Source organism: Cnephaeus nilssonii, assembly GCF_951640355.1.
Source record: "Cnephaeus nilssonii genome assembly, chromosome: 10".
Lineage (NCBI taxonomy): Eukaryota > Metazoa > Chordata > Mammalia > Chiroptera > Vespertilionidae > Cnephaeus > Cnephaeus nilssonii.
In genome coordinates this window covers 9,234,702-9,251,974 of record NC_137081.1, presented here as the reverse complement: position 1 = coordinate 9,251,974, position 17,273 = coordinate 9,234,702, and the positions used below count along the sequence as shown (strand labels likewise).

General features: G+C 52.3%; 1 protein-coding gene across 1 annotated transcript in view; it reads right to left on the bottom strand.

Annotated features, from left to right (window-relative positions):
* Window positions 1-17,273, bottom strand: part of LOC307106092 (aldehyde oxidase 2) — a 58,819-nt gene that overhangs the window by 28,066 nt on the left and 13,480 nt on the right. The window contains exons 9-19 of the mRNA XM_079782167.1: window positions 13,943-14,094; window positions 12,406-12,499; window positions 10,812-10,921; window positions 8,469-8,653; window positions 6,911-7,094; window positions 5,582-5,674; window positions 4,324-4,493; window positions 3,499-3,613; window positions 1,886-2,008; window positions 970-1,066; window positions 367-491 (exon numbers count right to left, since the gene is read on the bottom strand). Coding sequence (XP_079638293.1) covers window positions 367-491; window positions 970-1,066; window positions 1,886-2,008; window positions 3,499-3,613; window positions 4,324-4,493; window positions 5,582-5,674; window positions 6,911-7,094; window positions 8,469-8,653; window positions 10,812-10,921; window positions 12,406-12,499; window positions 13,943-14,094 — 1,448 coding nt within the window. The remainder of the gene's footprint in view (window positions 1-366; window positions 492-969; window positions 1,067-1,885; window positions 2,009-3,498; window positions 3,614-4,323; window positions 4,494-5,581; window positions 5,675-6,910; window positions 7,095-8,468; window positions 8,654-10,811; window positions 10,922-12,405; window positions 12,500-13,942; window positions 14,095-17,273) is intronic.

Here is a 17,273-nt window from a genome sequence, read left to right as displayed (position 1 = left end):
GAAGAAGTATTTGCAGCTAAAACTTTGAGTACTTTATGGCTGGGGAAATGAAAATGTGCTATAAAGTGAGGTGTTGACTCCACAGGTTAACTGTAATAATTATCTTAGAGAAAAATCAAGTACAGATATAACTTAGTGTTGTCATCCAAGCACAGAGTTCATTTAAGCATACTGCCATTGAACGTCCTCTCTAAATCTAAAGTGACTTCACAAGACCAGGAAAAAAAGGGGTCCTGGGGTCTTAGCTCTCCACTGATGTCCAATGCTTGTATTCTGAGTAAATGCCTGCCAACCCGGAGGCAGTGGGGGTTGAAGGCCATGAGAGACTTAGGAAGTTGCAGAGGTGGGGGCGGCCCTGGACCTCACCTGCACGTGGGTTGGATCCTGTGTTGACACATAGATGTCCAGTTCGTTGTCCTCCGTCTTTGGAATAACAAGCACTCTCTGTGTTTCCATGTAAAAGTGTTCCTGTCCTCCAACATGGACCTCTCCTGTTAGGTGCAAACACAGGGAAATTCCTGAAGGTGCACGCTGGTTGGAAATGGTCATGTTGGGGAATTCAAAAGCAAGCAAGATGTGGTGGACTGGCCAGCCTGGATTTGTCCTGATCCAGGAACTGATGGGTCAGGCATTTGTCCTGTGTCAACTGAGAGCAATCTGTTTCAGAGATTACAGTTCTGGATAACAAGTTGAACGTGTCTGGTTCTGTTCCTCACGCTGCCCTTGACACTTCAAAATCTTAGGAGTTTTTCTTCTATTTATTCTGCTGCTCCCTACCCCTCCCACCCTTAAAACCAACACACACACACACACACACACACACACACACACACACACACACACACACACTTTGGAAAGAAGAGATCTAAGAGAAATTTGGCAAAGCGCCAAGAGGAAATCACAGGCCCTCAATGTCTGCTTCAGAGTAGAATCCCCCAAAGATTGCATCAAATATCCTGAGTCTCTTACCTTCAATAACTTGATCAACTTTTTCAAATGCCTCCTCAATGTTTCCTTGTTCAAGTTTCTTTTCAGGGCATAGGAATGAGTTGTGTTTTATGGCATCCTAAAAAAAACAGCAGGAAAAAAACCCAAAGCCAATTCTTTGTATGCTTCTTCCACTGGCAGTGTTTTTCTTAATAAAAAGCCAGTAAACTCCCCAAATTGCCATCTGCTAGGACACATCAAAGGAGTCCTGCAAGCAGGGAAGTACTAGAGCAGTGGGCTTGCTGCAGAGATGGGATGTTGGAGAGGATGTCTTCTAGATTGCAGAGGAAACCAACCAGAGTTAGAGAAACGTTAAGAATTGAGATCTGGAGGCACTTTGATGGTCCAGGGTGATCACTACTTATTTCTCATTTTCAATGTGTATCTCCAGGGAACAGGTGATAGGCCTAAATGCAGTCTGGGTGAGGTTCTGGGCCTTCCCTTTTCCCTGAAGAAAAACACTGGTGTAAGACTTAGGTAGTTCATGTACAAGAACCTCTAACTCAGAGATCTGAAAGAACAGGCCGTGTTGAGGGAGAAGACTCAAGTCCTAATGCATTTCTGAGCAAGAAAGCCCAATAGACATTGTAGAAAGTTTGTTCATTTCTTTGAGATTTGACATATCTCACAGGGTTTCTCTAGTTCTTTGTTTTCTTTTTGATAATAACATGAACGAACTCATACAAGAAGACTGGGAGCCATTCTGAGGTTCTGTGAATTGACCTACTGACAGCTGATCCTAGCTTTACTGTCAGAACCAAGGTCATTTTCCATACTTCAGAAGGCACCTGTCTTCTGCAGTCTTACTCTCCAATAGCTTTAAAGCCATTGACTTTCTTGCTAAGGATGATAAAGTACTTTTAATCTGTAACCTCACGGGAGAGACCAGTCAGCTTACTTCGATGGTGAAGATTACGGGCTCCAGATCTTCATAGGTAATCTTTATCTCTTCAATTGCACGTTTCGCCTGTACATCTGTCTCTGCAGCCACAGCACAGATGATTTGACCCACGCAAAGTACCTGTGGAAAGTACATGCATGAAGCAGGTAGAAAATTCTGGGTAGGAGTAGGTTTAAGCTCAACTTTACCAGTGGCACCTTAGTTGTCATCATTGAGAAATGATAACCACCTTGAAGTCACATTCAACTGTATGTGCTTGGTTAACACATGAAAATATTTTTGAATTAAAAATAATTTAAATAATACAGATGTTTCCATTGGCCATTTTATTCAATGAATGTAAGCTCCAGAGTGAATGTGAGATTGGCTGTGACCTGAATCTGCTCTGTCCTGTCAAGTTAGGTTCACATGTTTCGCCTTTGTGGTGTCATTTTAGAGTTTAAAGATAAGGAAAGTATTTTTTTGTAGAACATGGCGCTCCACCCCCATTCACGTGTTGAAGCTCTAACCCCTCAATATGAGTGAATGGGAGATAGGGCCTTTAAAGAGATAATTAAGGATAAATGAGGTCATAAGGGTGGAGCTCTAAACCAATAGGACTGATGTCCTCACAAGAAGAGGAGGAGAAACCACAGAGGCTCACACACAGACAAAAGGCCATGTGAGGATGCAGGGAGAAGATGACCATCGCAAGCCAGGAAGAGAGGCCTCAGGAGAAACAAACCTGCCAACACCTTGAGCATGGACTTTCAGCCTCCACAACTGTGAGAAAATAAATTTCTGTTTTTTGAAGCCACTCAGCCTGTGGTATTTTGTACGTCAGCCCTAATAGATAATACAGGTCCTAAGTGACAGCCAACTTTATCTGGAGTTCAACCAAAAGAACAGTGATTCATGCCAAGGCTACAGGAGAAACAGTCATTGGCAGTAACAGCTGACACTGAGATCCTTCATATGCCAAGCACTGTTGTAAGCACTTCACATGTATTAACTCATTTAAATTTCACAACAACACAGTGAGGTGGGTGCTATGACTATTCTCATCTCCCAGCAGATGCCACCGGAGGACACACAGTGAGTGAGTGGTAGAGCTGGGACGTGAACCAAGGTAGTCTGGCTCCAGACACAAGAGCTCAGTGAATGATTGTTGAATTGGCTAAAGGTCAAAGATGGCAAGAGCAACTTTTTTAAAACTGGAGTGTGTGAGGTAAGTGGAAGGTGGAGGGGGTGGGGCTGATGCAGGAAAGGAGGGAGTTCAGTGTAAATAACAGGGAGTGGCTGTGTTTTTTGTACTCTCCTTTCTACACTTTTCTCTTCTATCCTGACACGGGTCAGTTGCTGCATTTTCCAGACGAGGATAAATTGACGCAAGAGCACGCAGTGGGAAAACTAGGAGTTATTTTTCTATAATAACTTTACTTTGTATTATGTTATTTCCTGGCTCCAGAAATGTAGGTCTGTCTGAATAAAGATGTTAGGGATAGAAAGAAGCTGGGAGAACTGGCACCTCTACCCCCATTGTCAGAGAGGGCTGGGAGGCCATGGTAAGTTGGCTGAAGGGGGTGCCTTGGTGATTATCTACACAACACATGGAAAGGCATATTCTATACCTCATCTACAGCCAACAATCTCTCATCTTCAGTACCATTGGTGCCTGGAATGTCTTCAGCTGTTATCACATCAACCACCCCAGGTAGTTCAAGGGCCTTGGACAAATCAATTGATCTGCAAAAAGGGAAATATTTAAGAGGTAGAAATCAGCAAGCTTTAAGGGTCCCAAACCTGAAGGAGGGATAGAGCCTGGTTGGAAATAAAAATAATCTAACAACTGGTCCAGCTTAGGCCCTGATCAGGAGGCCCTCTGCTGGGCCGGGGGGTAACATTTTAGCTGCTGGGAGGGGAGCTGTCAGATGGGCCAGAGTGCCTGTTGCAAGGGGCGTCCTTAGGGAGCTTAGGACATGGCCATTTACCATTAAGTAATGAAGTAGTTCAGTATTGTATCACCAGTTGAATATCAGCTCTACTTATTCCTTTGAGCCCTGCCTGGGGCTTCAGCAGGGAGCTGGGGCACTGTGAGGTTACAATGGAATCAAGAAACCCACAGCTACAATTTTTGTCTTCTCTTCCATGGTGGTCATTTCCAGATACTCTCCCTTCCTCCTCCGGGCGCTAGTGACCTTTTCTTTTGTGTGTGTGTGTGTGTGTGTGTGTGTGACCTTTTCTTTTTCTTTTTTGGTGTGTGATCTTTTCTTTACTCTCTCTATCTTAGGTCCTTTGGGTTTAGGACATTGCAGAAGAATTGGCACATTCCTCCGAGGAAATCCTCAGTTCCTTGGCTCTTCTGGGAGAGCAGTAAAATGGGAAGGCTCTCTGGGTGTCACTAAAACTCATCATGTGTGTTTCAAAGGCTTTTTGAAAGCTTTTCACTTACTTACATAATTTTTGCATGGGCTCTGGTACTGGTCACCAAGGCCATGAAAAGTTCTTTTTCCACCTTGGGGATGTCATCACAAAATATGGCTTCACCCGTGGCATGTTTGAGACCTGATAGGTGCATGATGGGACGTCCCACTGGGTCTTGGAGGGGTTGGCGAGAATCCACACGCTACAGAGGAAGACAAGAGTTGCCCTGGAAAAGCTCAACCTTCAGAAGTGGCCTGGACGATTCTCAACACGCCTGATCCAGGACTGAGAACACACAATCACCCTTGGGCAACAAACCCTGGAGTGGGTCCGATAAAGAGCATGACAATTTAATGATGTAACTACACTGGGAAATGGTCATTTCAGTTATGTGGCAATACCTTAGGCTGGGCCAATTCTGGCAAAGTTGTGAAATAGGTGAAGGGGCACCCCCGTTTCTCATTTTGGCATCTTCTTTTTCTAAGCAGTACCCCTGTACCCCTTTCTTCTGGAATTCAGGCGTCTGTCTCCCTGTCCCGCTCTCTGGCTTTCCCAGTAATCAACCTGTTCACATGTAAAGGGATCATGATGATGAAGGCTAAAGTGATGCAATTCCTGAGGGTGAGGGACCAAAATCCATGCCCAAAGCAGGACCTCTGGTGGGGGAGGGGGTAGCAAATGGCCGTGGAGCCCACCCAGACCCAGACTAAGTGCCTTGGCTGCCCTCCAAGGGGCGTAGAAACATCCCCGGGCGTGTAAGGCAATGGCGCAAATGTTCGCTCTGGAACTAAGATCGGTGTGCGGTGTGTGGAGACGGGGCTGGGGGAGGGGTTGTACTCCAGATAATTGTAGACATTTTCCAAGTTGTCCTGCGAGGAGGGAGGGTTCAGTTACTTGCAGGGCTCTTGTTCTGCTGACGAGGTGAAAGGTTTTGCAATCAGGGCTGGAGGCTGGACCTTGCTCCTCTCCTGTGCTGTCCTTCCCCCACACCGGGCTGAGCCGCTCTTCAAACCAATGCCCAAAGGACATCATTGGATCGTTTGAAGAGATCGTCAGTTATTAGACGGTCAAACTATTCCGAGTCGGTTCAGCCCCGGACAAATCAATTGATTTGGTGGCTCAGGCCTGAGCTCAGATCCAGCATCTCCCTGACTCGGCCTAAACAAAGGGCCAGTGTGCAGCAAAAACACAGCGTCAGGACGAAAACCGCCACTCTGAACAGCTTGCTTGTTCGCACAGCTACCGCTTATCTCTCGGTGTCTAAGTTTCCGTTAAATTAAACTCACTGACCTGGTACCGTTGGACTCCCTGGGGCACTGTGACCGGGAAATCTTCCAGCGCACTTAGGAAGGGGTCTGAGACTTCAGGGTATCGAAGGCCGTCCTGGGCGAAGATTCAAAATGATCCCGATAAACTGATTAGTCCGTGTTTAAGCTGCGCTTTGGTTTATGCAAAAACGACTTGGCTACAGTACCCACAAAACTGCACGGTCAGTGTAGGGAGGATAACCCAAATCCCCACGGCCTCCAGGATTTTACTTTGGATGAAAGCTTCTTGCCCTCCCTCTCTTTCCCTATAAGGAGGAACTGGACCAACTGGTTTGAAGCGGATCCTCAGGTGACCCCGAGAAGGAAGAGAGGCCTGTCAGGAGCTGGCCTGCAGAGGGAGGAGCCAGAAAACTGAGGCCTGCAGAGGGAGAAGCCATCCCAGAAGGAGCTGGAGTTCACTGTACACACGAGAGCCCATAGCCTATTGCCTTTCTCAGCTGCTCGGCTTCCTGGGAGAGAAGTAAAATGGGAGGCCCTCTGTGTGTCACTAAACACATCAAGTGTCTCAATTCAGAAATTAAATTCCTGGGGCATGTGGCTGGTGAGGGTCTTCATCCGAGTAAATGAGAATCAGACACTTTAGGAACGCTGAGCTGCTGGGGTGGAGTTGGGGGTTCGGGGGTACAAGGTAGGGAGAGAGTTGTGATCATAGTCAGGAGAGGAGAGAGGGAGGAAGGGAGGGAGGGAGGGAGGGAGGGGATGTTTTGTTTTGCTTAATTACTCCAGAAATTTACAATCAGAAAAATCTAGCAAGAAGCTACTTCAATATTAGCATGTAAACACATTTTAGTATTTTAGAAAAAGAAAATTTTATTTTACACTCCCTATTGAAGTTGGAATTTGGTTGCCTGGGGGCATGGGTGGGAGGGTTGACAGTAAGGGGACTAAAGGGTACATTTTGGGGAAATGGAAATACCCTGTATCTTGTTTGAGGGGGTGGCTCTGTGGGTTTACACATTAGTCAAAACTCACTGAATTTAAACAGGGGCATTTCATTACGTGTGATTATACTTCCCAAAGTGATATTGAAAGAAGAATAGTTGCACACGGAGGCAGGGGCACCATAACGTTTCACTGCGCAGGGCACGTGGTAAACATCTGTGGCTGGAAGCCAGTCTGGCGCCTGGAGCCCCCGGAATCTGGGAGGCGGGATGGCTGGGGACTGGCTGGCTGTGACCCAGAACAGGCTCAGGCCATGGCCCAGGCCGCCCACAGGACAGTGTGCAGAAGCGGTGGGCAAGTGGGGAGGGAGCTAAAGGCTGTGAGGAGCCGGGCAAGCGCGGGCACTTACAGGCGCCGAGGGCCGCGCTGCCAGCGGCTTCAGAGTCTGCAGCACCTCCAGGTAGAACTTGAAGAGGAAGCTGACCACCAGAGTCCTCTTAAACTCCACCATCCCCCCCGGCGCCGAGCCCGGGAGGGAGACTTCGTCCAGGAGCAGCCGGCAGGCCTCGTCCAGCATCAGCTCGTTCCAGCGCCTGGTGGGATGGAGGCAGCAGGGGACCAGTCAGAGCGCCTGACCGGTGCTCGATGTGGCTTGGTGGCCATTTAGAGACTCCGAGTCCTTTTTATTTATTTACTAGAGGCCCAGTGCACGAATTCCTGCACGGGCGGGGGGGGGGGGGGGCGGGGACTGGCTGCGGGCGGTTGGTGGGCTGGCCCTGCCCCCTGGTCGAACTCCTGGTCGAGGGGACAATTTGCATATTGCCCTTTTATTATATAGGATTTATTTAATTTATTATTTTTTATTAATCCTCACCTGGGGATGGATATATATACTTCAGAGAGGAAGGGAGAGGGAGAGAGAGATTGAAATATCAATGATGAGAGGGGATCATCAATTGGCTGCCTCCTGCAGGCCCCAGACTTGGGTGGGGGGTTGGGATCGAACCTGCAACCCTGGCATGTGCCCTGACTGGGAATCAAACTGTGACCACCTAGTTCTGGTTCATAGGTCGATGGTCAACCACTGAGCCACACTGGCTAGGCTGGGGATACTTTTTCCATTGATTTTTTAGAGACAGTAGAAGGGAGGGAGACAGAAAGAAGGAGAAGGAGAAGGAGAAGGAGAAGGAGAAGGAGAAGGAGAAGGAGAAGGAGAAGGAGAAGAAGAAGAAGAAGAAGAAGAAGAAGAAGAAGAAGAAGAAGAAGGAGGAGGAGGAGGAGAGGAAGAGAGGAAGAAAGAAACATTGAAGTGAGAGAGACACATCAATTGGTTGCCTCCTGCAGGCACCCCAATCTGGCCAGGGGTCCAACCTGCAGGCCAGGTACATGCCCTTGACCTGGAATGGAACCGGCAACCCTTCAGTGTGTGGGCCAGTGGTCTAACCACTGAGAAAACTGGCCAGGGCCTTATTGAGTTGGCAGGGAGTCTAGAAACACCTAACCAAGCCCTTCAGGACCACCGAGGCAAGGAGTGGGCTGAGGGTCACAGCAGGCCGGAACCTGGCATTCAATAAATAGGCCACGAGGGCCAGTTCCACGGTGAACTGGACACGACTCAGACTCGTACGTGGCTTTCACCGAGGAAGAGACAGCTGGCCCCGAGCAGAGGGGTGCCGGTGCCACACGGACGTTGCCGGGTGTGCGTTGGCTGGAGTATTGGTGTCACCAGAGCCGGGGCTGGAGGAGTCCTCGCCATCTTAGTTGTTGTATTCCTCGCCCCCAAAGTGCCACCTACTTGATCATCGCCAAGAAAGGTCTGATTCATTTAGCCACAGGATGGAAAGAACAGGCAGTGCTGCCACACACAGGAGTTTCCACTCTCCCGGGCTTTACCCACACTCGCCTGAGCCAGATTTCCACCTTTCTTTGACGTCCGTCCACCCTCGGGCGCGGGGCTCACCGCTTACCTCCCTCGGAGCTGCTGGCAGGAGTGGGGGGCGCCGACGGTGGCCGCCCCGAGCCCCCCGAAGGCGATGCTCAGGTCCTCGATGGTGTCGGTGCCCGCCCGGAGGAGGACCCGCATGCCCGCGTTCGCGTGGGCCCAGGCGTTGTGCGGGCACTGCGCCTGTCGGAAGGCCGCCACCACCTCCCCCTGCGGAGGCAAGGCCATCGGCAGCTGCTCGGCGTCAGCCTGAGCACGGTCTCCGCCTCCCTGCGCCACTGATCCATCTCTTGGCCCAACGGAGAGGCACACAAAGGACACCTGGCACCTGTGAGGGCGACTTGGCTGCCTTCTCGTTCGAACTGAGGAGTGTCCTCTGCAACCCCCCCCCCCCCGCCCCCCGTGCCCGGCCTCCTCCAGGAACGGGGTCATGCACCCTTTTCCTCCGAGGCCAGGACAGAACGGCTGGCTCCTCTCCATGTGTCTTCTCTCCAGGTGCCCTTCCCCGGGTCTTCAGGCCCCGTGTCCCCTGCGAGGATGGAGGGCCCTCCTAACACCAGTGCTTTGCTTTTAATATATATATACTTATTATTATTATTATTATTATTATTATTTTGGTTTCAGAGAGGGAGGGAGAGGGAGAGAGAGACAAACACCAATGATGAGAGAGAATCAGGGATCGGCTGCCTCCTGTGCCCCCAGTGGGGACTGAGCCCGCCCCCCAGGCATGTGCCCTGACCGGGATGGAGCCGCGGCCTCCTGGTTCACAGGTCGACGCTCAGCCCCTGAGCCCTGTGGGCCGGGCTCCACGCCAGTGCTTTTCCATGTGATCTGCCCAACGTGCCACAGAGCTCGGCCGCGTTTCTTGGTTTGCAGAAGCCGTCACCTTCCACTGTGCACGGCTCGCGAGAGGCGAAATGGACTTTCCGACGGGGGGCGGGGGAGCCTGTGTCAGGGGCAGTCAGGAGGGCGACGCTGCCCGCCGACCTCTCGGCACCGGGACAGGGGCCCCTGGTGCTGACGTGGGCATGGAGATGGCCGCGTCCCCAGTGTTTCCAGCTGTGTGGCCCCGAGGGTGCCGGGTTTGTCTGCGAGGCCTTCTGCCCGGGGCCTTTCCACCCAGGCACAGTGACTGGGAGCACACTCAGAGTTTTCCTTCCACAGGAAACATGTGGAGGGCATGCATGGCGGACAGCGTGCCTTACTCTGAGACTTCCTGCACAACCCAGCTTTTGATCAGTGTGTGTGTGTGCATAGGAGTGTGTATGTGAGTGTGGATGGGTGTGAATGTGTGTGAGTGTGTGTGTAAGAGTGTGTTGCGTGTGATTGTGAGTGTGTTGTGCGTGTGAGTGTGTTAATGTGTGAGTGTGTGTGTTGTGTGTGATTGTGTGACTGTGTGTGTGTGAGTGTGTTGTGTGTGACTTGTGAGTGTGTGAGTGTGTGTGTATGAGTGAGTGTGTGAGTGTGTATGTGTGTGAGTGTATGAGTGTGTGTATGAGTGAGTGTGTGAGTGTGTATGTGTGTGAGTGTGTGAGTGTGAATGAGTGTGTGTGTGTGTGAGGGTGTGTGAATGTGTGTGTAAGTGTGTTGTGTGTGATTGTGTGTGACTGTGTGAGTGTGTGAGAGTGTGTGTGTATGAGTGTGTGTGCGTGTGAGTGAGTGTGAGTGTATATGAGTGTGTGAGTGTGTGAGTGAGTGTGTGAGTGTATATGAGTGTGTGAGAGTGTGTGAGTGTGTGAGTGTGTGAGTGTGTGTGTGAGTGTGTGTGTATGAGTGTGTGAGTGTGTGTGAGTGAGTATGTGAGTGTATGTGTGAGTGAGTGTGTGAGTGTGTGTGAATGTGTGAGTGAGTGTGTGAGTGTATATGAGTGTGTGAGTGTGTGTGAGTGAGTATGTGTGAGTGTGAGTGTGAATGTGTGTTTCTCTCTGGGAAGACTGTCCTCTGGGATTCAGACAGTTTTGGGGAGAGGCACAGGGGACAGAGTGAGGACAGAGGCCCCGCCGTAGCTGGGGGGTGGCCGCCTCACCCCCAGGGATGCTGCCTGGGCAGGTGTCTGGAGGCCTCACCTTCTGTGAACCGGGGGGCTGGCTGGCGCGGGAGGTGGAGGCCGGGCCCAGCCTCCCTGTGGGTCCCGCAGAGACGCTCAGTCCCCGCCAGGGCGGTTCCCCTCCCGAGTGGGTCAGAGAGCAGGAGGAAGCAGGAGACCGCAGGCTCGGCAGCCAGCCGCACCCCACAGCTGCAACAACACCTCCCCCACCGGCGGCCCTGGGGGACAGGAAGGCATGGCTCCCGCGACTTCCTCTCCTTCCTCTGCTTCAGGATTCGCTGCGAAAAGGGAAAGCAGCGGCCAGGAGCGCAGGCGCCTTACCTCTCGGGAGTGAGGGACATGCACAGACTCCAACACCTCCTCTGGCTTGAGGTCTGCACTGGCCAGCCCGGCCAGAAAGTGCTCGCCCAGCGGGACCTGCCGGGCGCCTCCTGGGGGAAATGACATTTCTGCAGAGGCAGCAGGGAGCAGTGTCCCTGTCAGCGGCAGAGAGGGCACCTCGCTCCGCACCAAGAGAGAGGGCAGAGCGTGTGACAGTCAGGACTCCCCTGTCCCTCCTTCGGGGGTGGGGGGCGGAGGGGATGGGGGTGGTGGTGGCAGCTGCAGGACATCCACCCCCTCGCACACGAGCTGTGGGAGCCGGCCTCCCCGCTGCCGGGCCTGTGCGGGTTGGTGGGTTGCACTGCTCAGCAGAGGCCGGTTCACTAAACCGACTCTGTCAACTCCGCGGTCAAGGAAGGGCGCCCTGACGCTGGGACAGGGTTCATTCATACCGGGAACAGAGCTCCACGCCTTGGGTTTGCCTTCTGTTCTTGCTGCTGCTCTGGGCCCCTAAGCCGGAGCCCTACGCGCTTACTGCACAAAACCTCCTTTCAGCCCCATCGCTACCACTGAACGGTCCCCCGTCCCCTCGGGCTTTCAAAGGGGGTTTGTGGAGCCGCAGGAGTGCATGGAGGAGGTCACTCCTCAGCCGAGAGACCCTGACGGGGTCCCGTTCCTGGCACAAGCAGCACCCTGCCGACTGGAACAGGCGTGGAGAGGAGGCAGGAGCTCCCAGGGATCCCCCTGACCTCCGGCCCTCCTGGGGCTGGTCAGCGAGCCCACGGCCTGGCCTTCTGGAGCTGGGCTGTGCTCGGGGCGGGTGCTTCGCAGAGCTGGGAGGACAGAGACCTGAAGCCGGGGTGACGACCGAGCAACAGCCCAGGAGAAGGACGGGTCAGTCACCCTCCAGTCCTCCAGGAGGCGGCTGCTGCCCAGCTGCCCTTCCTATCCTGAAGCCCCAGAGTCTGGTCTCTTCTCTCCTGGTCTTTGGGGGTCAACTGGGGTCGTCCTGGACCATGGGCCGGAGGACTCAGCCGAAGGGCCGAGGGCTGTCAGGGCTGCCATGCAAACCTGATGGGGACAGGAGAGCTGTTCCCTGCCCCCACGGCTCTCCCTACACTCTGGGTTCCCACCGATCAGGGATGGGGCCTGGGATAGAACTCCTGGTGGGACTCAACCGTGAAGTTCACACGGGGCAGCTGTGATTGCTCCCCCTGACCCCAGCTCCTGGGCCCGTGTCAGCCCACGACGGGGTAAATAGTGGATGGGCTGAGTGGGGTGGAGAGCCGGAGTGGGGGTGTGATGGGCTGTGCGTGAAGGAGGGGAGAAGGGATGGGGAGGGGGAGTTACAGGCCCTGGGGAGCCGGCCTGAGGGGGAAGAGGCGGGTGCACCCGTTCGGAATCAGACAGGCTGGGTTCCAGGGCGGGTGTCTGTGCTTGTGGGGTAGCGCCACCCCATGCACGTGCCTTCCTGCGGAGTCTGCGCTCCCCACGGGGCACCGAGAGCCAGAGACCCGGGCTCCGACTTAAAGAGGACCCTTTAAAAAGGACCGAGAATCCTGAGGTGCTTTCGGAGTGCTCTGGGGTAGCTCACCTGCGGATACCAGATTGAGGGTAGCGTTGCCCACCGCCAGGATTGGGTTCAGGTCCGAATAGCAGTGCCGGCTGATGACATGTCCCCCTAAGGACTGGGGAGAGAGCGTTACAGCCCGGGCCAGTCCCCCTCACGCCCTCCGCCCGCAGGCACCTGCCTGTGCGAAAGGGCCCAGGGGGACCAGTTCACACTGCCGGGAGGCCATGCGCCCGGAGAGGAAGGGATGGGAACCCACACTCCTGTAGCTTTGGGGGTGTCCCACCTGCTGTCCCCCTTTTCCCACACATTCACTCATCCTCACAACAGCCCTGTGAGATGGACGTCGTTTCCACAGATTCATTCTACAGATGAAGACCCTGGGCGCAGAGAAATTGTGACGCCTGACAGAGGTCTCCCAGCTAGAAGGGGGCCGGAGAGGGATTCAAACCCCAGCAGCGAGGCTCAGGGGCCAGTTCTGGACCCCCCCAACTCCCACCCAGCCTTGGCCACATTGCAGAATTCCCGTGAGCATGCCAAGGTGCTGGGCACCCATACCACTGAGCGGGGGTGCCTTCCTCCTTTTGGAAGACGCCACTCAGAGTGGGTTGAGCCTGTAGCGTCTCAGAACTTGGGAGAGCAATGACTGGCCATTCACCTCAATACCCTCCGCCCCTCCTAGTGACGGAGTCCACGGTGACCACCCGCGTTGCTGTGGTTTGGGCGGTAACACTGGTGAGGACAGGGAACCCCAGTTCCTCTGTGGACAGCTTGATTTTAAAGTTTTCGCTTCCACTGAGTTGAAATCGGCCTCCTGTTGGTCATACTTCTATCCCTTTGATCATCGGGAGTGAATCTATCGTCCTCTGGAGCCGATCAGTATTTGAAGGCAGCTCTCATGGTCCCTCTGACGGTCCCACCCCTCCGTCCTCTTCCCGACGCGGGGGCCAGCCCCTCTCTCTCCTGCACCGTCTCCTTGCCAGGCTCCAGGGCGTCGGGGTTCTTGTCGGGGATTTTGAAATCACCTGAAGAGCTTTTTCAAAGGAAGCAGGCGCTCCGTCCCCAATTCTCTAAACCCCCAGGGGTTCTAACACACCGTTTGGGGTATGTAGGAGAGAGGGCATGCATGTTTTGAAAACCTAACCATGTCTTTCCTGCTTTCTCACAAATAACCGACATTAAACTGTGTTTCCCAGGCCTGAGCATTGCACTCCAGCTGTGGTCTAACCGCCTGCCGCAGAGAAGGCTGTCCTCCTTATTTCAGGCACCGTGCTTCCGTTAACGCAGCCTCAGGCGAAATTGGGTTCTTTGATAGTTTTCTCATAAAATCAGCAAAACCACGAAGTCCTTTTCCTACCCACAGTGCAACTAGGCTATTGGATTTAACCTGACTTAGAATTCTCCTTTACACCTGTTATTAAGTAATATTAACCATTACACATTGATTTATCGTGCACGCTGAGACCCTTGTGCATACAGGCTCTGCCCATGCCGATTTCAGCATCCCAGAGGGACTGAGAACCAGGTGCCGTGTGCCCGATGGCTGGGCCGGAGGACATACCGCCATATTCCGGATCTGCTGGCCCGCCAAGCTCCTCAGGTGCTTCAGGAGGGCTCGGTAGGTCTGCGTTTTCTCCTCTGGGAGCTCGGACACCCTCTCAGCCAGGATGTCCTTCACCTGGGCCAGGCTGCAGCCGGCGCCGATGGTCAGTCCTGGAAAGCAAGTCGTTTTTTGTTTTTTTTAAAATATATTTTATTGATTTCTTACAGAGAGGAGGGAGAGGGATAGAGAGCCAGAAACATCGATGAGAGAGAAACATCGATCAGCTGCCTCCTGCACACTCCCTACTGGGGATGTGCCCGCAACCAAGGTACATGCCCTTGACCGGAATCGAACCAGGGTCCCTTGAGTCGGCAGGCCGACGCTCTTGCCACTGAGCCAAACCGGTTAGGGCAGCAAGTCGTTGTTACAGGGGACCTGGGAGGAGCTGCTGAATGGTCACCATGACGCCAGGGCCTGAGTGTTTGTCTAGCGCACGGCTCTCCACGCTGGCTGCGCAGAGAATCACCGGGAACTCGAAAACAGCACAATGCCCCTTCCCAGACAACTTAAGTAGAATCTCTGGGCCTCAGGCTTTCTCAAAGGCTCCGAGGTACTTCTCAGAGTGCAGCCAGGGTTAGGACACCTGAGTTGGTCTATATTCTTTTAAAAAAAATATATATTTTTACTAATTTCAGAGAGGAAGGCAGAGAGAGAGAGAGAGAGAGAGAGAGAGAGAGAGAGACATCAATGATGAGAGAGAATCATTGATTGGCCACCTTCTGCACGCCCCCTACTGGGGATCAAGCCGGAAACCAGGGCATGTGCCCTTGACCGGAATAGAGCCCAGGACCCTTCGGTCTGCAGGCCAACGCTCAATCCACTGAGCCAAACCAGCGAGGGCTGGTCTACAATCTTGTTCAAACAGATGCAAGGGACTGGAAGCTAGAGAGAAGAAAGGACAGGAACATCTAGCAGGCAGCACACCCTACTAGAACTTTCCATGACCTCTTCCTGAGTAACCGCAGTGAAGCTATAGAAAGATGTTTTGTAATTAAGGGGGATACATCTGATGGCATTTCAGGGCCAGACAACCCACAGGGACTTTAGTTTGGCCATTTCCATTGCTCACATCACCCCCTACTTTGTGCTAAGCAAGACACCACTGTACGGAGAGAATCTCTTTACTGTCCTCATATTCATGTTGTATCCCACCTTTGGTCACAAAACCTAGCTTGCATTCCAGTGCAGTTGAAGAGCTTTAACTTGGATTGAGTCTCAGGATGTGGGTTTTGTTTTAACTCATGCTTCTCGGAGTCCCTGCGTCTATGGGACAAAGATGCGGTGACTTTCTGGAGCACTTATTGTGCTAAAGATTTTGAGGGGAAAAGGCATAGTGAGCTGAACATGCACATGATATAGGTGAGCATGCAACATTTGAACAAACATATGCCATCACAGGAATTTATTTTCCGGGGCGCTGGTGGGGTGGGGGGCCCATGTGGCCCCAGACTACCCAGCCCCACCAAGTGTCCTTCACTCTTGGGCCTTAGGAAAAGGTTGAGAATCCTGGGAAACATCGCTGGAGGCCACTAGAGGGCACTCACACTTTAATTTTAAGAGGCCCCCAGGAAGGTGCAGGTTTGTTTCCTCAGATTGCAGAATCTGGCTCTAATTTACCGGCAGAATCCAAACTGAGTGGTCCGGTCCGTTCCAATAGCCAATCACACAGGCCTGGGGGGTGGGCCTGGGGGACGGAGAATGGCAGTAACAAAGGAGCCCTGATTTGGAAGCAGGAAACCTGTGGCTCGGCCACCAGCCGGTTCAGAGACCTTGGTCAAGTGCACTGTCCCTTTCCTTCTCGGCTTCCTTACCTATCACATGAGGGCCTGGAGTTACACTGAGGATTGTGAGTTGTGACCTGAAGAACCCCCTCAGGGGCAGGTATAAGGGGTTCAGTGATAGGAAGGATGCGGGAAAGCTTTCCCCTTTTTCAAACAGCAGCTGATTTCCAGGTACTTATTCTAAGATGTGTTTGAGGTCAGGGTTATGGTACTAAAGAGCAGTTTGGAAAATGTGGGGTGAAGATTAGGGAAGGGCTTTCCATCTGAACCTTGTGCTTAAACTAGTTGTCTAAACTCCCAACCCACCCGTTTTACTATTTTCTCTTCCTCCACTCTCTGTAAAAGCTAAAAAAAAAAAAAAAAAAAGAGTACGTTTCCTCCCATCTTCTAACTTTCCCTAGGCTGGGCTAATAATTAAATTAACTGATTAACAGGAAAAAAAAAATCAAGTTTTAATATATGCATATGGAGAATTCACATGGGCAAAAAGTTCCAAAGATGGCGAGGCTCCATTGGGTATATAAGACACGTGGACAAAGGAGAAAAGGGGGAGAATGAGGCGTTAGATTTCAGAAATGAGAATGGGCGATTTACAGGTGGTTGAGGGAGAGCTGAACACACATGGCAGGAGAATTCTCGCTAGGCGACTCAGAAAAAAAATGGACACAGCGGGTATCTGGCTACCAGGCCCCTGTCTGAAGACCTCTATTTACCACAGTTAATTCAGGCCAGGCAACCTCCTAAGCTCTCCTTCCTGAAGCGGGTTTCTCGGTCTGAATCTCTTGGGCAGGAAAGGGGGGCGGATCTGGTTTCTTAATAAGCAGCTTAAAATCAATATCCGGAAAAAAACAAACCCAGCTTCAGGGTGGCAGATGGTTCCCTTCATCTCCTTTTCCGAGTGGCAGGCAGGCGTGCTGCCTGAGTGGTCCAAGGCTGAAGCTGGGAAGCCCTGGTGCTGAGCAAAACCAGGAAGGGTCCCTGCCCTTGTTCATGGTTGGGGTGAGGCTGGGGAAGGCGGGCTTGCTGGTCTGCAGCACGGTCTAAGCTTGGCTGATGATGGTTAGAGGCCAGGAAGCTAGGCCTCCTGGATGGAGGTGATATAGCCAAGGCAGGTCCCCTCCACTGCCCACCACTGACCCCCACAAACACACCGTGGCCTACTTTCGGTTCAGCCAACCTCCTTGTTGCTGAAGTCCAGGAAGTTATCATTTCCTCTGCATCCCAAATTCAAGCTCCTGACCAACTCATTCATTTGTGTGTGTGTGTTTTTCCCCCAGTAAGTCAATGACTGAGCACTTATATGCATGTACAGTATTCATATGCATCTACTTATAGGCTAGAACCTCTGGGGGATGCAGAAAAGACTAAAATAAAGTTCCTTTTGTCAAAGGAACTTTGCATCTTGAGGGCAACGTCTTGCATGTTTCCTTCTACTCTGTGAGAGCCACCTTGCCTGATGATATCTGCACATAGTGGGCTCTTTCGGATGTTGTGAGTGACCAGGGTGC